This window comes from Crocodylus porosus, unplaced genomic scaffold (genome assembly GCF_001723895.1).
Source record: "Crocodylus porosus isolate Cpor-Errol unplaced genomic scaffold, CroPor_comp1, whole genome shotgun sequence".
In the NCBI taxonomy this organism is placed as follows: Eukaryota; Metazoa; Chordata; order Crocodylia; family Crocodylidae; genus Crocodylus; species Crocodylus porosus.
The window spans coordinates 132388941-132410096 of record NW_017728886.1 but is presented as its reverse complement, the minus strand read 5'-3'; the positions used below and the strand labels follow the sequence as shown (position 1 = coordinate 132410096).

At 42.0% G+C, this 21156-nt stretch overlaps 1 protein-coding gene across 1 annotated transcript in view; it reads left to right on the top strand.

Annotated features, from left to right (window-relative positions):
* Positions 1 to 21156, top strand: part of CDH18 (cadherin 18) — a 485140-nt gene that overhangs the window by 259794 nt on the left and 204190 nt on the right. Inside the window, exon 4 of the mRNA XM_019541925.1 lies at positions 14467 to 14761. Coding sequence (XP_019397470.1) covers positions 14467 to 14761 — 295 coding nt within the window. The remainder of the gene's footprint in view (positions 1 to 14466; positions 14762 to 21156) is intronic.

Below are 21156 nucleotides of genomic sequence, written 5' to 3'. Positions count from 1 at the left end.
CCCCTCCCTCCATCCCTCCCTCTCCCCCTCTCCTGCTGCTTTATACTGCCCTGGCACCCCTCTTCCTCCCCCCTACTGTATGCCAGCTTCTTGCAGCCTTTCCCTCAAATCTTCCTGTGACCTTTTAAAATCTTATCGCAACCCACTTTTGGGCCATGACCCATGGGTTTAGAAACACTGGTTTAGATCACTTTTCACAGGTGGTGATTTTTCACTTTTGAGTGACCAGCTGGACACAGTTTTGTGGAAGCATGGAACACTCACTACTGCGATTGAAATCAGTGGAAGGTGTAATGTGAATATAGGCTGCAGACAGATGTAATATTGAAAATGTTTCAGATGTCTTTGAAACACTTCTGAAACTTTTTTCAAGATGCTAGCGTACAAAAATATGGGTGGGTTAAAATGATCTGGCAAAATGTACTTGAAAGGAACAGGTGCTATTTTGTACCACTGTGTATGGTAGGTCAGTCACCTATGCTTCCCACCCTGCAGTGCTCCCTCCCAGCACTTTGGTAGACTGCTGACACCAGGAGATGAGACTCTGATTTTCCAGTCCTCCAGTCTCTGTATACCTTGATGCATCCTATCTTCAGTTATGTTACAGGATATCCAGTCTCCCAGTTTCACCAGGGATGCGCGTTGGGGGAGCAGAGGCAGAGTAGATAAGAGAGTATTCACTGACACTGACTCCACTCGCCTTCCCTCTCTCTCTGTGGGTGGAGAGTGTACCACCATGCAGCCATGGTGATTTTGAAGTGTTGCAACTTCACTTGGAAGCTTTCAGACATTGCATCTTTCTGCACCTACTAAGTGCTACGTAATGCTAAGTACACAAAAAAATCGGGCTCCTGAGTATCTCATATTGGGCATATGACTTTAGTTCTTTTTTTTTTTATCATAGTAAATCTGTACCTTAGGTCCCAATCTTACAGAGCTTTTGTGAAGATAATTTCCTTAACAGTTATGAAGTACTCAAGCACTGTAGTGCTGGCCTCTCTAGGAAAAACCCACAAGGAAATTAATTCTGTATTGAAAGCAGGATTGAATGCTATGCAGTAAATAAGCCCTGGGGCCACACATTGAACAACAGAGAGAAAATAGAAGCACTATCTTTTAATAACTAACTATTCATCCCGTGCACTGAATAAGGCAGAGGTCTAGGTCCTTGATGGTCTGGGGTGGGGGCAGGGAGGAATTATGTGATTAAATTCTGTATCCTAATGCCTCCACAAAAAATGAATTAAGGTTACAAAGACAACCTCCATTTTGGCATTTTCTAGCTTTTGAGTACTTGACTTGAAGCTTATTGTCCTTTGAACATAATGTGTGCAAGTATGTCAAATACTCTATTAAAGCTAATTCTATGGCCCCAATTATGTTAGTATTTGAGCATGTTACAATATTTAATCTCTTTACCTGCACAACATCGTCATGAAGTAGGAAGAGGTTATCTCCACTGCACAGATGGAAAACTGAAGCAAAATGGTCTATCTGACTTACTAAAGATCATTCTGAATCTTTAGCCATGTAGAAAATTGAGACTGATCTTATGAGTCTCAAGTGTGGGGCTTATTAAGGTAAGTACCTGTGGCTCTTGGCACCCTTCATTGAAAGGAAGGGTGTCAAACATATGGGCCAGAATTGGTGTAGGATCATTGGATCTGGCCCACCAGCAGTCTGGTGGGCTTCTGAAAGTGTGCACCCTTGACTCCACCCTGCTGCATGCCCTTGACACTGCCAAACACCCAGGGCTCCACACATCTTGGCAGTGGCACAGAGCCATAGGTGTGTAGCTGACAAATCCAGCTCCATGGAGCTGCTTGTTCCTGGCTCCAAGCCACTGGAAGGCAGACCTCTAGGCATTTGACAGTTCTTGGGGCATGCATCTGCGAGAAGCCAGGAGCATGCAAAGTAGTGCAAAGTAGTGGCGAAACATGGCTTTGTACTGCTGTACACCCCTGACACATGCCTCTGGCTCCTTATTGCATGAATGCAGCTCTGACCAGCTCCCTGGACCTGTACTGCTGCCCATCCCAGACCCATGCTGCTGCTTGAATGGTTTCAGCCCAGGAGGAGCCTCTGCAGCCTGGATCCAGCTTGGGGTTCAGGATGAGTTTTACACCCTTGTTCAAAGGCTCCTTGGGATCCGATTCCTCATCCTAATAATTGTGTCTCCTACCACACATGTGATGATCATGTCCTTTCTTCCGACCAGTGCAGGGGGAGACTGGGAACATGATCATGAGCCCATCAATATGAAAGTTGTTTGCCTGCAATCCTGCATGAACTGGAGCTGTCCAAGGACTGTGGCCAGTATTCAGCTGATTGCAGACCTGGGTCTGTTTCAGGGCTTCCCCCACTGGGGACTTTAAACCCAGTGCCCTGCAGCTATGGCAGAGGTGATGGGCATGGGCTATCAGAGGCTCCTGGTGTGTCCAGCTCCCCCTGCCAAAAGCCTCAGGGCAGCCCTGGGCCCAGTTGAAGAATAGAGCTGCCCTGGGGGCTGGTGCCAAAAATCAGCTGGTTATCAGTTCTGGTCTGGGAGCAGTTGATGACATGGAGCTGCCCCAGCCAGTGCCAGTAAGTTTGCTGACACTGTCCACTGGAGACCTGGGGCTGCCCAGGGCTGATTCTGACAATCACTGAGGCAGCCCATTTCTAGATCTGCCACCCATTCAATTTAGGCACCCTAGAAACCAGTCATAAAAATGCCATATGTTATTTGTGGAGCATTCTAGTTTAGTTTCCCATGTTATGGTGCCTTAAATTGGGTAAACATAATTGCTCTTGCCATTTGTGCCACGGTTAGCAAGTTAATTGCAATATGACACATGTAAAGGGGCCTTACCTTCCTTGTCTTTTGAACCAACTATCATCCCTGTCATATTCAAACATAACACTCCAAACCAGTTCTGAAGTGATTAATTAGCTCTCTTGAAGGTTTTAAAATCCTTCAAAAATGTCCCAAGCATCTGACCAAAAATCCTTCCTTTACACACATTTCTTGTATCAAGAGGGCTATAACAACACTCCCAAGTATAGATATTATTGCATTCATTATTGAAAAAAAAAGTTTTAATAATTAATAGAGGAAAAGAGCCAGAAAACGTCTATTAGCTAAGAAGTTCAAACTATATTAACATTATATCTTTAAAAAATCCTTTTATGATATCTTCAGGAATATTCAAGAAAAGAAAATTAGATATCTAATTGGATTAATGAAAGAAAAAAGTTTAAGCCTTAACAAAACAAGGACACCTTTCTCGCTCTACTGCTAAATCAGTCACACATGAAAGAAATAGGCTAGTTAAAGATTGAAGAGCCATCATAAATCATCCTGAAGCCAAACTGTTATTAAAGATGTCATAAAATGAAGCCTGCTGAGTTGATAAAGGTGACATTTCAAATTTGCTCTTCAGCTATTATTTTTAGTTGCTTCTTTCTCAAAACAGGTTAAAAAAATCAAAGAAATAGATAGGGTTGAGGTCAATGGGCAATGCAAGAAGATAATTAAACACACTACAATGTTTGTCTAGCTTCCTCAAGAAATAAACAGATTTTAATTATAAAATATATTTTTTCCTAAAACACCCAGCTGCCTAGAGGCCCAATGTCCATTTTCAAAGGGGACGTAAAGGATTTATTGCAGGTATTCACAGGTATTGTTATGGGGCCACTAAATCAATTAGGTGCTCTAATTGAAAATTTTATTTCTTTCTTTTGGAATATCTTTGGAAAAAAGCCTGTTTCAGAGTGTGGACATATCGACAAATTATAGTTAATTAAAATCAATCCTAGAATCGTAGAGAAGTAGGCCTGGAGGATCATCTGGTAGGGCTTCAAAGGTCATCTAGTTCAAACCCCTGGCTGAGTCGGGTTCATCTTTATCCAAACCATCCCATGCAAACCACAATATAAACTGTACATAAAATGGGGCTGGGATTTTTTGCATGTCAGCTGGTTTGTGGTAAGTGTCCTCATAAATGGAAGCTGTGGTAGCTGTCCCTTTCTGATACAGGGGTGTCCTAATCTGGTTTAGCTTCCACTTTTGGGGTAGGAAATCTATACAAGCAGTTGGTGTAGAACACCTGGTGTGATGTTTTTCTGCTTTAAGTTCCTGATAGTCTCCCTCTGTAGCAACTGGTATTTCAGTGGATAGTTTCCAAGTTTTTGGCAGACAATGAATCCTAGTATGTTCCCACTAAACTAACTACATTCAAATGCCGTTTTAATCAATTTCTGCAATATTCTGCAACACAAAGAACAGATGCCAAATGTCCAGAAGTAATTTTGGGTACCCCGGTGTCATGAGGCCCTGTAAATCTTGGTGGGGGAGGAGAGGGGGGTTGGGGTGTCAGGTAGATTTTCTTGCATTTGTTGTACTTGTATGGTATGTATGGTCTTGTTGAAAAGCCAATGTTATGCTATACCTATTTATGTCACTGTATGGGTTATGTTCTGTTGTCTGCATGTATCTTCATGAATCTGGACATGGTTTAGCCAGAGGAACTGGGGGATATATACTTAATGAAAAGAGGGTATATAAAATTGCTAAGTATTTCTTGCCATTGTGTTCTGAGTCAAGACCAATGGCCATGCTTAGTCACAGGCAAAAGGGGCCACTATTGTCTGCATAAAATGGAGAAAACAACTGCACAAATAGCAAGGGCATCAGAAATAAATGGCCCAGTCGCCAGAGGAGCTGCATATACCTCAGGAGGCAAGAAGATCTGGAGGATTCTGTGATGCATGAGCTATTGGAGAAATGCTGATGGGGGGTGGTTGACTGGGAGCTATGTTAAGGCACTTTTACACATGCCCCAGCATGTTCTGATTAAAGCACGTTGGAGCAGACTTGATTGAGGCTGCTGGAGTGTGCTGATCAGAATGTTCCAGCGTGTTGCAGTGTCTTGTGTTCAGCATCCTGCATTTCAAAGTGGTGGCATGGGCACTTTAAAGCTCATTGAATGAACTGTAATTAAAGCACCCCCACCATCATTTTGAAATGCAGGATGCTTAATATACATAAGATGCTTCAGGTGTTTTAAATTAGAGTGACTCCCTAAAGTTGCTCTAATTAAAACACCCCCTGCCCTCGAGCATGTGTATAGATGCCCTAACAAGCCATCTGTAGGATGAGCCTGATTTTTGGATTTTGTCTGGCTTTGAAGGAGTTGAGGTCCCCAGCTGTCAGGTCTGGCACAATCAGCAAGAAAATACTAAAAATACTGGTGGGTCTCTCTGACAGAGAAGGTGGTACTTAGATGAGAATATAAGAAACTTTACTTGTCTTTTGTTCTGTCATCAAACAAGACAGTCAGTTCTTCTTGTATAATTATTTCTCCTAAGTAATAAATCCTTTTGTTGTTTTGTCTCCTTGCTGACTGCTTTTGGTAAAGAATGATCTCTAGGCAAGTGATGTTCCAGGCTAACCCATTCAGTGGAAACGGGGATCTAAAATTTATTTCACAACTATAAAGGAACTACCTGTAGCTGGCAGAGATTCCCCTACTGCAGCTGTGAGTTCTGATATAAGGGCAATGGAGCTGAGTCTTGCTGGGATAAGGAGTTACCTTGGGGCAAATCTTGGTCCGTTCCTTGGGACAAGCAGCAGGGCAGCACGGAGAACCTTGGGGCTCTGGGGATACCCTCACATATGGGTTGTGACACCCAATTTCCAATTTTCAAATAGCAATGGAACCTTAAATTAACAGTCACTTCTGTCTTTGCATTTGAAAGTACTGATTGAGAGGAAGTTTTGTCTATTCAGGTTAGTAAATGTTAGCTTATGGGGGAAAAAAATATTCCAGTGCACTTTAGGTACAATGGTGATCAACAAGCAAGATGGAGCCAGAAATAAGCCTGAGAGCAGTTACTAAAATCAGGAGCTCCCCCTTCCAAGTGAATGTCCTCATGATGAAGCTCTTTCATTTGTTCTTTTCTTGTACTTTTCAGCTGTGGGAGCACTTCTGCAAAAGGTGTATATATTTAATCCCACCAAGATTATTGCATAGTTTAGTACTTGGGGCATTTTCCTGATGGGTCAAAGATGTGGGTTTGAATCCCTTCATCCTGAGGAAGTCCTAGAATCCAGCGTTCCCATTTTATAGCTAAGTGCAGGTTAGGAAAAAATGGAGGGAATACCATGACTACCTGTCAGTTAGGCCATACCCTTAGGAGAGGGACAAGGCAGTCTGTACCTGATTTACAAACTGAATGAGATGACAGAGCTCCAGGGATGAGTAGATATTCAGATGCCACCTATGCCTAGCTTTTCCTCTTTCGTACTTGTAGGTACGTCCAGTCTCTGTGGATCATCCATTTGAGACACCTGGCTCTACACTTTCTCCTGAGAGAGAGTCTAGGAGAAAGTGAATTGCTTTTTGGAAATGTGTACGTGCTTTAATGCCTGTATATCTAGTTAATTTGGATCAAGCTCCTGGACTATCCATGCTTAAGTGACCAAGCTAGATCTGACCCAAAGAGCATAGCTCAGATGTCAGAGGTATTTAAGTGCCTAACATCTGTTGAAATCAAATCCCTAAATGCCTTTAATGAGCTGGATCTAAGTGACTTGCTCAGTGTCACTCAGAAAGACAATCTCCTAGTGCTCTTACAACTGGAGCATTGTGCTTTAATCAGAAATATTTTGTCAGCCACAGAATAAGTCATTTCTGGTGGAGGTGATTTAGCAGTATACAGGGACAAGAAAGAAGCCCAGCCTAGGAGGGAAATCTTCCCCAGACTCCTTTCTTTTGAAAGAAAAAAACTTAAACAACACCTCCCAAGATCTCCCTTCAGCCTATTGCATTTCATATGCAGTGAGGCTGTTGAGAGAGAGTTAGACATCCACATCTTTTGTACTCAGGGTCCATTTAAACAGATGCCAATATATCAAGATCCTATTCCCCAAAAAGTGTGTATGCACATATGTGTCATGTTTTCTTGGTGACATTATTTCAGTTTAAAGTTGAATGTGTTCCTTCCTATTGACAATCAGGACTCATAGTAGAGATGATATCTTTTATTAGACCAACAAGATTTTTGCAAAAATCTTGTTGATCTAATAAAAGATATCTCTACTATGCTGATGATGTTATGTGCAAATTACACTCAAGCTATTAAAGGTGGTTTTGGCTTTATAAGCCTTGCAACATTTAAGTGAACAACAAGTGTGTGAATATATGCATGTGTTTGTGTATATAAAATAATAATTGCAAACAAATTTATCCCCAGGCAATTACACTCACAAATTTCATTTAATTCAATGAGAGGTGTACACATATCTGAATGCAGAATTTGGCAGATAGAATTAAAAAGTAGACCTGTAAGACTAGAATTATAAAATTATAAAATCATTTTGAGAACTAGAATAGCATGCACATTTTCTCTCTCTCTCTCTCTCTCTCTCTCTCTCTCTCAGATTGTCTTTCAGAAATAAATTATCTCAGAAAGGTACAATTTTATAATTTTGATTTGATTATTAGGACATATCTGTGGAGGTACATCAGTATAGCTACATTCACTGCATTAGTTTGATTTATTTCAGGTAAGGGTCATAATTTTTTTAGTCTTTTCCCCTTACAAATCCATATAGAACAAAATATAATATTTTGGGCAACATCAACCATATTTTGGGCCATATCATGCATGATAGGGTAAAGTTAAAAAATGTCATGAAGCTTTTCCCTTGCAAAATAAATATTAAACATTTCTTAAACACACAAGAGATGTTAAGGAGAGAAGAGTGAATTGGGCAGTAAAAAGGATGTCTAAACGTTTGGCTTTTACCCTCTGCTTTATAGAGCATTAGGAAGTAAATTTATATCTCTCCCAAGGATTTCATTTTACAGTATACTCCAAGTCCTACAATAGAAGCTAAAATGAGGCTTGCAAGAAAATTAAAACTAATTGAAAGGTTCAGATCAGAAAGCTAATTGAAAGGTTCAGATCAGAAAGCTAATTGAAAGGTTCAGATCAGAAAGGCAGGTGAAAGCTAATGTATTCTATTACTTGTTTGGAATTCTTAGCACATAATTCATATTTCTTGAAGACAGGTGGTAATGCCAGAGATTTAATAACAACAGATACAGGAAGACCTCAATCCATGATATTCAACAAATGCAGATAGAATAAGAAAGAGTCAATACTAGAAATCAAAAGTTTGTTCTCCAATTTAAAACCATATGAGGATGATGCAAGGGTGTGGACAGCTATTGATATCAGCCTTCCTGCTTTGATCAGTGTGGTGAATGATACAAAATTTGTTTTGCTTTTATCAAAGTGCTGATTAAAAAATACTCCTAATCTGTCAAGTGATAATTTATTCCATAGATTTGTATTTAAGCTCTGTAGCTATAAGTTTAGTAGCAGTGAGTTTGGATGGATAGCTTTTTAGCCTTCAGTTTTAATACAATGGAGTATTTATAGATATTCCCAGGGTTGTGGGGCTTTTTTAAAATTCTTTTCTAAAAAAGTGATGCGCTTTGTCTTAGCAAAGCAGTGGAATTACTTATATACTTTAAATATATATGCTAGCAGTAGTTAAGATTCTAGAAGCACCAGTCAAAGCCCATTACTTTATAATAAATAATACAGAGGCAAGTAGGTTAGGTGGCTTTCTAATAAAGGAAAGTGAGGGAAAAAGCTATATTTTAGAAAAAAGCCTGCAGAAGTATCTGTCACTCTTATGCTCTTCACAGCTTCTAATTATTGCAAATGAAAGTGAGCATGAGGTTGCACAAAATGGCTTGGGAGGAGTATAAGAATATTGTTCTGGCATGCAGGAATGAAGTCAGGAAGGCCAAAGTCATAGGCAGTGGAAGGCCAGGGCTACTGGGGCACAGCCCCCCCCCCCCGAATGTGGGGCAGAGGATAGGGCCACAAGGCAGCCTGGGCACAGGCTCTGGGCAGCTGCAGCAGGGGTGGGGAGGGGCTCACACACAGCCAGGATCACAGCCTGGTGTGTGGATCACTGGCTGCCCAGCATGGCAGACAAGTATCAGTTTATTCTGTGAAGGGGAAAGAGCTTGCGACAGTGGTGGGAGGGGGGCAGTTCAAGGCCCACACATTGAGGGAGGGAGTGGGGCAGAGGCAGGGACTTGGGTGAATTGTCCCAGGTTGGGGACAATTGGAGCCTGGGCAGCTTGTCCAGGGACACATGGGGAAGCTCCTGCTACTGTGCATACTCCGGTGGAGGCCAGGAGGGCATGTGCCCACCTGGTGTGTGTGTCAGGTGAGGTAGGCTGCCTGCTGTACACTAGGCCCTGTGCCCCACTGCCACTGCCTTGGGAGCCGTGCGATGCCATGTGCCTTCTTCCGCTGCTGGGCTGCACCACATCCCCTGCCTGCCCAGTGGTGGGCTGCACATGGCGTTGCATGGCTCTCAAGGCAGTAACAGTGGGGTGCAGAGCCTGGTGTGCACCAGCAGCCTGCCTCTGCCTCATGCACAGGTTAGGGGAGCACATCCAGGTTGTAGCCATATTGGTCTAAAGGAAAAGGCAATCAAGACTCATAGAAGAGATGATATCTTTTATGTGCCCCAGATCTCTGGGACCCTGGACAAGCTGCCTGAGCTCCAATTGTTCCACAACCCACCCTGGCTGAAGCCTCATTGACCCCAGCCTCTGCCCCTGCCCCTGCCCCTGCCCCTGCCGCTGCCTCACTACCTCTCTCACTGCAGGGGCCTCTATCTGCCACTCCACTGTCCTTCCCCCTCTCCTCATGCCATCCCCCACAGACTTACCTGCTGGGTGGGGATGAGTGCATGCATACATGCTCAGCCCCTCCCCGCCCCCCAAATATTTTTTTTCTCCCTCTGCCTATGGCCAAAGTGCAGTTGGAGTTGCAGCTAGTAAGGGGCGTAAAGGGTAACAAGAAAGATTTTTACAAGTATATTAGCAACAAGAGAAAGGGCAGGAAAAGTGTGGGTTCCTTACTGAATGGGGGAGTCAATGTACTGGCAGATGATGAGAAAAAGGCTAAACTACTCAATGGCTTTTTTACCACAGTCTTCATAGGCAAGGTCAGCTTCTGGACTACTGCAGTAGGCAGCACAGTCTGGAGAGAAGGTGAACAGCTCTCATGGGTAAAAGAACAGGTTAGGGACCGTTTAGAAAATCTGGATGTGTACAAGTCCATGAGGCCAGATACCATGCATCTGAGGGTGCTGAGGGAGCTAGCTGATGTGATTGTAGAGCCAGTGACCATTATCTTTGAAAACTCATGGTAATTGGGGGAGGCCCCAGACTATTGGAAAAGAGCAACTATAGTGCCCATCATTAAGAAAGAGAAGAAGGAGGATCTAGGAAATGAAAGACCAGTCAGCTTCACCTCAGTCCCCGGAAAAATCATGGAACAGGTCTTCAAAAAATGTATTTCTAAGCACTTGGAGGAAGAGAAGGTGATTAGGAACAGTCAGCATGGTTTCACCAAGGGCAAGTTATGCCTGACCAACATGATCGCCTTCTTTGATGAGATGACTGGCTCTGTGGATGCAGAGTCAGCAGTGGATGTAATGTACTTTGACTTAGGAAGGCTTTTTGTATGGTTTCCCACAGCATTCTTATAAGTAAGCTGAGGAAGTATGGGTTGGATAAATGAACTGTAAGGTCGATAGAAAGCTGGCTGGAGTGTTGGGCTCAATGGGTAGTAATCAATGCCTCAGTGTCTAGCTGGCAGTTAGTATCAAGTGGAGAGCCCCTGGGGTTGGTCTTGGGGCTGGTTTTGTTCAATATCTTCATTAATGATTTGGAAGATGGGCTGGATAGCACCCTCACCAAGTTTGTGGATGACACCAAGCTGGGGAGTGTAGTAGATACACTGGAGGGTAGGCTTAGGATTCAGAGTGACCTAGACAAATTGGAGGATTGGGCCAAAAGAAATGTCATGAGGTTCAACAGGGACCTGAACTTAGGATGGAGGAATCCCATGTACTGCTACAGCTTGAGGACTGACTAACTAAGCAGCAGCTCTGCAGAAAAGGACCTGGGGGTTACAGTGGACAATAAGATGGAAATGAGTCAGCAGTGTCCTTGTTGCCAAGAAGGCTAATGGCAATACTGGACTGTATTAGTAGGAGCATTGTCAGTAGATCAAGGGAAGTGACTTTTCTACTCTGTTCTGCACTCGTGAGGCTACAGCTGGAGTGCTGTGTCCAGTTTTGGGCCCCTTGCTATAGAAAGGATATGAACACGTTGGAGAGAGCCCAGTAGAAAGCAAAAAAAATGGTAAGAGGGCTGGGGCACATAATGAGGAGAGGCTGAGGGAACTGGGCTTATTTAGTCTACAGAAGAGAAGACTGAGGGGGAATTTGATAGTAGCCTTTAAATACCTGAAGGGTGGTTCCAAAGAGAATGGAGCTAAAATGTTCTCGGTAGTGGCAGATGACAGAACAAAGTGTAATGGTCTCAAGTTGCAGCAAGGGAGGTTTAGGTTGGATATCAGGAAGAACTTTCTCGCTAGGATAGTGGTGAAGCACTAGAACTGGTTACTTAGAGACATGGTGGAATCTCTATCCTCAGAGTTTTTTACATCCTGGCTTGACAAAGCCCTGGCTTGAATGATCTAATTGGGGATGGTCCTGCTTTGAGCAGGAGATGGGAGTAAATCTGACTTCCTGAGATCCCTTCCAACCCTAATTTTCTATGATTCTGTCATTCTGTGACCAGGATTTGACTTGTACCTTGGCCAAAATAACCCACATAAAAATGATTATGACTTGTCTTTAACTGGTGCATGGGACATTACAGCAGCAAGGAGTTCACCATACTTTTAGAAGTGTACAAATGACATATAATGCGTTACTGAATTTTTTATAAGATACCATGCTTACTTGCGTACCACACACCATTTTTTCAAAACATGAACCCCCAAAACTGAGATCATTATCTTAAGAGGAAAACTGATTTTCTGCTTGAAGTAGAAACATTCTTCCTTGGAGTGCTGACACAAGTGCAGGCAGTCTGTCAGGGTAACTCAGGGTGACTGAAACAAAGCCTGTTGGATGTGCAGGGGCTCTGAGACTGCCTGCATTGTCCTTGACCAGCAGCTGGGAGCACTCTAGCAGCCTCCCAGGCAGCTGTCAGCCCACCACTGTCCCCAACCACCACACTCTTCCCCGCCAACTGGCAACTGTTGCCAGCTTGCATGGGAGGGTGTGGGGGGAAGGGAGGAATGGGAAGGACAGGTCTTGGAGGGAGCCAAGCTGGACCCATGAGCCAGGAGGTGCCTGCCTTCCTTCCCACCTGTCTCCTGCACAAGTGTTTTGACAGCAAGCAAAGGCTGCTGTGGCTGGAGCTAGGGTGTGGGGGAAATGGATTCCCCCTGCCTTATGGGCTTGGTCTAGCTCCCCCCAAAACCCCAGCAGGGGTAGTGGGGTTGGGCCCATGAAGCAGGGATGCTCCATTTCCCCAGCTGTGGGCAAAGCAGTCTCTGCCACTGTCAGGACACTCACACAGGTGGGGGGCTGGGAAAAGGGAGCCCCCCTCCTGCCACATGTGCCCCCCCAACTACTCCTGTTGGGGTCTTCAGGGTCCTGGGCTGGGCCTGCAAGGTCCCTCCCCTACCCCTTGCATGAGTTGGGTTGGAGGGTGAAATGGAGTCTCCCCAGCTCATGGGCCTGGTCCGGCTCCCCCCTGCCCCCCCTCTCCACCCTTCTTCCCATCCCCTTCACTGCCACAGCCTTAGCTCTAGCTGCAGCAGCCATGATGCTGCCATTGCCAAGAACCTTGGGTGGGGAAATTATTAACCTTTGCAGGGTACGTGTACACTTGTTCCCTAAAGGTGCTCTGTCTTAGAGCATCCTTACCTTATACTTCATCAGATAAAGGTTTTGGGTTGGGTTTTTTTTTTGCATGATTGGCCATTTTAAAAGCAATCTGGAGATGTGAATATTTGTTACTTCACATCTATAGTGTGTTACACTCTGAAAAGCGTAACTTCTGTAAGCACCCTTACTTTCTGCTCCACAGAGAAACATTTGCATTACTCAGGCAGCTGATGGAGTCAATTTATTCAAAACAACCTTGTTCTTCACTTCACAGGTGCTAACAATAATTTATAATTGCCCATTTATAAATACATGGTGCATCCACACCTTGAATTTTGTGCCCAGTTCTGATCCCCGCACCTCAAAAAGGATAAAGAAGAACTAGAGAAGATACAGAGTCGGGCAACAAGAATGATTAATTGTATGGAAGGGCTTCCATATGAGGAGAGACTAAAGAGACTAAATCTATTCATTTTAGAAAAGAGGTGCTTGAGGGGGGACATGATAGAGCTTTACAAAATATTAAATGTTAAAATAAAAATAAATAGGGTTTTATTGTTTACCATCTCTCACAATACAGGAACTAAGGGGTCACACAGGGCATTTTTACACACTGTAGCACTGCACTGCAACACTTGCAGGTGTATAAACGATGAAATGAGCATCAGTGCTGAGAAAATGGCAGTGATGCACTTTTGAACTAAAACACCTAGAAAGTGCTTTAGTTCAGAAGCGTGCTGTCACCATTTTCTGTGTGCTAACACGCATTTCGCCACTTATACAACTGCACACAGCACAGTGAAGTCCACATCAACTCATTTGCAGAGCAGACTCAATTAATCGAGTGTGCTCTGAAGCAGAAGAACTCTGGCACATCACAGAACAAAACAGTATGTATATATAAATGGCCAAAGTGATACTATTAGGTAGTAAGTTTAAAACTAACTAAGTTCTCTTTTACGTAGCATGTAATTAAAGTATGAAACTCGCTGCCACCAGATGTTGTAGACGTTGACAGTTTAGTCTGATTCGAAAAGGGACTGGACAGATTTTTGGAGGAAAGGTGCATCAGTTGCTATTGAGTGTGGGAATTAGGGTTATAGCTCTGAATTAGAACTTCAAATACCTTAAATAATGGAGCCTGCAAGTGAGAGAGAAACAATGAAACAAATCCTGGTTGTACAATATTCACTACCCCTTTCATCATTCACTCACCCTATTTGACACAGGAGACTAGGGAAGATGGACCTATGGTCTGACCCAATAAATTGCAATTTTTATGTAATTTTAAGAAATGTATGTAAATCTCTCCTTTTTAATGCTTTTCCTGTTCCATCATTCAAGGGAAGTTTTGCTGTCTGCTAGTTGTTCTTCGTTTTCCTTTTCCTGTTTCAAGGCCTTGAGACTCTTTCTTTCTTTTAAAATCATAGATCTGCCCATGGAGAACAGTCTGTAGCAGCAGCTAGGGTTTTGGCTTTTAGTTAAGCAGGAAAAGAAGGGTGAGTCAACTGAAGATTAGGCTCTGAAACTGCTCTATACAGCCATAACTCTGGAAAAAAAATCTTTTTTTCTTCATTCTCCCTTCCCAAAACAAGGTGCATGTTTTACTGTGGGTATTATATGCAAGAAAGTATGGTTTAAGCTGATATCACGTATATCATGTTTCATGATATTATTGTATCTATATTTTACAGCTACACTCCAATTCCGACAAAGGTGATGGATCAGTCAAGTACATCCTTACTGGCGAAGGGGCTGGAACTATATTTATTATTGATGACACTACAGGAGACATTCATTCAACCAAAAGCCTTGATCGAGAGCAGAAAACACACTATGTGCTGCATGCCCAGGCTATTGACAGACGAACAAACAAGCCTCTCGAGCCTGAATCTGAATTCATTATCAAAGTGCAGGACATCAATGACAATGCACCCAGATTTACAGATGGACCATACATTGTTACTGTGCCAGAGATGTCTGAAATGGGTAAGGGAAAGAAGTCATTCTACTTAGCTAGCTTTTAATGATGGACTCTGCTATCTCCTTTTTTGACGGAGTGCTTACTACTTTTTTTTCTTCTTTATTAACAGTAGTTAGATGTAAAGGTTAACAAAACTATAAGGTGCTAATAACAACAAATTTTTAATAGTTCAAACTGAGACCAAATACTACACAGTCGTTTAATCTACGTGTCCATGATGCACATATATAATACACTGTGGGTGCGCCTAGATGACACGCTTACTGCACAATAGTAATAAGCTACTGTGCAATAAGTGTCTCATCACTACTACACAGTAGCTCATTACTACTGCACTGTAGTGTTGCCAGGCATAAACTGTGATGTGGTGCTACTGCACAGTAAAAATGAGCTACTGCACAGAAAGCATCACCAAGCAACCATGGCATGACGGTATTGTGCAGTAATGCCGGTTACTGTGCAGTCATTTAGTATTTGGTTATGCAAGTACTAAATGACTGCTCAGTAACAACTGCACAGTGGGCATGCCATATAGATGTGCCCTGTAAGTACTAGCTGAAGATGAAATACGTTGTTGTTGTTATGCCCTGCACCTCTGTTGGGCTTCTGTACTTCATTTCCAGAGTCATTTTTCTGTTGTAATAGTTTATTCCAGGAGTTTCCAAATGCTATAAACCAACAGACCACTGTTTAGCTTTCAGTATTTCCTCCCATGGCTTTGCAGATCTGGTGTGGTTTCCAGACGGTAGTTGGTGTGCTGTGTAATTAATTGAAAAAATAAAACTAGCACAAGGAAAAAGTAACTCTCCAGCTTCTTCTAGGCTATGACCTTTATGAATTCTTTCTTTCCTTATCTTTTCTCTCTCTTTCTCTCTAATGAAGCAAGCTCATCTTGGTAGCATCCTATGAAAATTTCATATTGATTAGGGACAGAAGTTGCACACAAACTGGTTTAAAAGATCAGAAACTTGTTTAAACCTGTAACAGAACAGATATTCAGTGCACTTAAACTACTTTCAAAATGACTAAAAATGGTTTCAGATAAACCTGGTTGGATGTAGTAGCAGACTTAACTGATTTAGGTCAAACCAGTTTATGGAACTTCTGTCCCATATTCCCTCCTGGTGCAAGTTTTGGGCCCCCCACTACAGAAAAAATGTGGACAAATTGGAGAGAGTCCAGTGGAGGGCAATAAAAACGGTGAGGGGGCTGGGAGACATGACTTATGTGGAAAGACTGATGGAATTGGGCTTATTTATAGGGCTGTGCGAAATGGCACCATTCTGTTTTAACTTGTATTTTGATGGAACAGTGTTTAATTTCGAATTTCATTTCGATTTGAAACTGTTGTTCCGTTTCGTCTCGTCGAAACTATTTGGCTGCTTTGACACTGTTTCAACGTTTTGCCCATAGGCTATAATGGAGAAACTTGAAACAGCCTATAACGTTGTCATTTCTGGCCTGATTTGGATGAAAGATGTAGCAATGGTAGCCCCTTCTGAGGGCACAAAGTTTTGCCAAGTTTCAAGGAGATAGGTGCAGGGGTTTCAGGGATACTGCACCTTGAAGTCTTAAAAGTCAAAAACTCATGTCACAGGTACGTGTTAAGCCGCAGTGGGGTCAAAACTGCAGGCTTGCTAGCCCTTGCTGAGACCACGAAGCCTGCCAGCTTTCAAAGAGGTAGGTGCAGGGGCTTCTGGGTTCTGGGGTCCTGCACCTCTGGCTGCTGACAGGCAAAACTGGTGACACAGGTGGTTGTGGGACTGTGTCTGTTTTGGGGCACAGGGGGGTGAAACCCATGTCACCAGTTTTGCCTGTCAGCAGCCAGAGGTGCAGGGCCCCAGAAGTTCCTGTACCTATCTCTTTGAAAGCTGGCAGGCTTCATGGTCTCAGCAGGGGCTAGCAAGCCTGCAGTTTTGACCCCACTGTGGCTTAACACATACATGTGACATGAGTTTTTTGCTTTTAAGCCCCGCTTCCAGCTGGAAGTAAAGACCCCAGTTCCAGCTTACCCTCCTTCCCTCCCAGGCTGCTCCCAGCTGGGGATGTGGTGCTGGGCGGGAGGGATCAGTTTTTCTATGCAATTAAAAAAAAACCCCTGCAAAGATTGAACTCGTTCAGCCTCTGGCTTTTTGACTGTCTGTACTTAGCCACTGTGTATGTAATCGGTACTTTATTTAAAGCATCAGCAACATGTAACCAGTTCCCTTTCCTTACAGTTTTCTCAGTAATATACTTAAATTAGAAAGCATCTTTATATTCTTAGCACCAGGCATACTTAAATCATGCAAGAAAGACAGATTCAAAAACCTTTTTCAGAAAGCTCAGCAAAGATAGGCAGTTTTCCTTTTGAAGTCTGTCTTCTACGTTGTGTCACTAATGGGTGAGTGAAGAAAGCGACCCACACTACATTTGAAAGAGAATAGCTGGAAGCCCCAAACAAATACATGTCTTCCAAGTGAATTTACATAAAACACATAATTTCATTTCTTATGTTTCTTTCTCCGCTTGACAGGTGCCTGACTGAACTTGTACAAAGTAGAGTTTTTATAAATATTAAAGGGAAAAATATCAAAATTAAGTGAGTTGCTGGCCCTTCATACTCATACATATAATCACAGTAGTCATTTTTCTAGGAAAGAAAGACTTGCTGTGACTGCATCCAGGTGGTTATCACTCAGGCACACCTGAATGTGCTGTGAGCCCAGATGATGTATATGGTAGTGGGGTGAGTGAGGTTATATACTAAGCTTACTGTGAGTCATCCAGGTCCAAAGAGAAGCAAGTAGATACTGATGTGGTTATAAAGAGACTTCTCCCCTTCTCCCTTCACTGCCTCTAACACAATCTTCTACCCCCAACAAAATAAAAATAAAAAAAGCAAGAATGCTGTGGAAAACCACAGATTTTCACATTTTCCCTCATCACAAGCATTGGTAAAATGTAGTGTGTACACAAGGAATTTACATGTTGGTGATACCATTTTATATGGGAGCAAAGTCCTAGTTACTTCTCTTCCTGAAATAAGCAACAACAATATCCAGGATCTTAGTAACTGGAAATGTCAGTCTGATTCCACACACACCCCTTTTACAATGGTGTAAAACAGCAGCTGTTCCAACAAAATCAGTGGATTTACACCACTGTGTGAGAGAAGAAAATCAGTCCCATCTATCCTCCCAGACCTTTTTTTTTTGAGTGAAACCTTTCCCATCAAAATAGTCATCATTTAGACAGGATCTAAATTTGTTTGCTCCACCCTTTTTGTCCTCTGGCTTTAATACCCTCTGCTTCATTCTCTCTTCGTACCCCATCTGTCATCCCTTCTTACTTACGGAAATAATCCCTTCTTTTTCTTTCTGTTTTTCTTATTCTACTTTCTTGATCATTCCCTTTTGTCTAGAGTCTCCTTCACAGGTATAGTATTTCACAGAGTCTATCTGCCTCAGAATCTTTAATCATCTCACCCCTCTCTTTCCAGATTTTAATTTCCTCAGAGGCCTTTACACTTTTTCTTTCCCATCTATCTAAAAGTCTATCCTCCCTTCTCTCCAAGGGATGTCATACCATTATCTTCTCCACAATCTCTCTTCCCATTGGCAAGTCCTTTGCTTAAACCCTTATCTTGGTGTTCTTCCTTTCTCAAATGTTCTCGCTGCCATTTTGGCTCTCTTAAACTTTTGGTCTCCCTTTCCATTCTCCCTATGGCTCTGTATCTTGCTTCTGTCAATTTTCCACTAAGCACTCATTTTTCTATACTGGAAATCCCCTCCTCCCTCCTCCCAGCTTTTTTGTTTGCAACCATTATCTTTCACTCCTCTGTTTTCAGCTCCCACATCCTCTCAAGAATCTGTCCCTGTTCCAGGCTCCCTATCCTCTAAATCCTCCCTATCCACTTTACCCTTTTTATAAGCCATTTTACCTGGCCTGTGTTTTGGACCAAGTGTTGTTTTTTGTTTGTTTTTTCATTTTCTTTTCTTTTTTTTAGGAGTCTGAGGAGCTCATTTCTTATTGGTCTGATATTATTTAAAATGAAGGTTGCAATACTAGTTTGCTTACTGTAATCTATGACTGTATGGATCCATGACTCCTTCTTGCATACCTGGACTTGCTTGATCACCTGGACTTGCCAAGATATTAATAAGTAGAGATCATCATCGTGTGTATGTATGCATCTCCGCACGCACATGTGCACACTTTATTTATTAAATCCACATCTGAAGTGCCCCACCATATTATTCCAAATATCCCTCCCCTTCAGAAATATAATCCTTAGAAAAAATGCTTTTAGGGGTAATATTTCTGTGAATCATTAGAACACCAGTAGTGATAGTATACCTTCATGAATAGCACTGCTGGGAGGAAACAGTGGTGCCAAAGACTAATATTCTTGACCAGCAGGAAATCTCTCCTGTTAGCACTGGTTCATCACAGCAGTGAAACACCACTATTTTTAGAAACAACGTCTTGTATATAAAATAAAATCTTATTTTAAGTTTTATTTTAATCAAATTGTGTTACATTTGCTAATTCAAGTCACCTTCCTTGCAGTAGCTTCCAGTCATCACTTTTCACTTCAGTTTCTGTCTAGAGGTGAAACATTACTTTACCTATTCTGTCTGTCTACAGCACCTTTCTTGGAAAAGCACTACCTTGTCTTGCTCCTGCTTTTATTCAGATTCCATCATCTTTAATAAAGCACCACTTTTAATTAAGCCAGTGATTCTCTGACTTTTTACATCTAGTTATCTGAATAGTAAGAATGTTGCTAGAGTGCAGATCAATGTCATCCTCAAAGTCAAGAGCACATAATGCAACTGTTTTATCTGGTTCATCTTCTCCATAGTAGCTCACTTCTTATTTTCCTCTCAGTAGCCACTCCGGAGTACAGCTTGTGTGATTCTTCTACAGATAATGGGTCTAATTTAATATCAGACTGAATTTTAGGCTTTAGTTATTTCTCAGTAACTAAGTAATCTATGAATCTGAATCAACTAGTGGCTACTCATTTGAAGTATTTTGGGCCAACATTTTGGATTATAAATCAGTGTTTTTCACATTACCCAGAAAATTCTTATCAGAAAATGAAGCATCAAACTCCACTTTCTTACAAAGGAAATAAGAATAATGCTCCTATTATTAGTGAGTTGTCTGGGGTCATGTTAAAATATCTATTCTAAAAATCTTTCCTGTGATATAAAGAAGAGTGTTACAACTCACTATCTCTCATAATCAAGATACTTTCTTTTTTCTCTCTCTTTCTTTCTTTTTTTTTTTTTTTTACTGATTCCTTTTTTTTGATGGTTGATTTCTTACTACTCACACTATTTTGGTAGATTCAAAATTCATTATATAGTGTATACTGTTTTCTTACCAGTGTTTCTAATGAGACCTGATTCAGTTTTATTCTTTTTGTTGGCCTGTCTCCCTTTGAAAGGAGAGTTTCATCCCATTTGGGTTGGGTTCACTTGTAGAACTAACATTCTGTTTTTGCCTTTTAGCTGAATTTCTGATATTTATCTTAGTATTTGTTAGTGATATTTCATCACTGCTTTGGGGTTTGTTTTGGAAACTAATTTTCTGTTCTTCCTTCTTCATTAAAATGTGATCAGTTCTCAAGTGTCTTAGTTTTGGTAACTTGGTAATAGTTTATGCTTTTTCCCCCCCCTTCCCTACTTATGGTCAATGTGTCTTATATGATTGAATGAGAAGCGTCGCTATTTTTTATCAAGTTGACAGTTCTTTCCATCCTCATTTTTTTTTCCTGACATTGTTTTTCTATACAGATTTACATAAGACTTCAGAGATTATTTACTAAGGATCACTGTTATTTATACTGCACCCAGGGCACATCCTGGCCAAGCCACTCCCAAGCATACTCCACGAGCATGCATTCTTCAAACCTGGAAGATACTCTGGGAAGCCCTTGGTCTCCAGCATGTTTGGGAGCAACTTGGAGGAATATGTTTCTGTATTTCTGAATCTGGAGCTTGTGGGCAGGGAAGCCAGATGAGTTCCAAGGGTGCAAGCACATTATGTTTGGCTCAGTACACATGTGTGACAAAAAGACTCTGCTCCAGATACTGACATGCTTTCTGTACCACATATTTTCTGAATGGCAGCTTGAATATTTGTTGAGCCTCCCGAAATTGCAGTAGTAAGTTGGGCATCTGCCTTGTCAAGAAATTAGTTGTTATTTATTTTCAAAGCCATATCTACTATTTAGTAGTCTCTGGATATACTTTTGGTGCTGCATACTGTAAGCTATTAACAAATAAACTGTTTGTAAACACATAGAAGATAAAGGTAGTATGTATAGATTCATGAAGAGCAAATCATACTGAAACAATGTAATGCTCTTCTGCGGCAAGAAAATGAGCTTTATAAAATTGGAGCATAT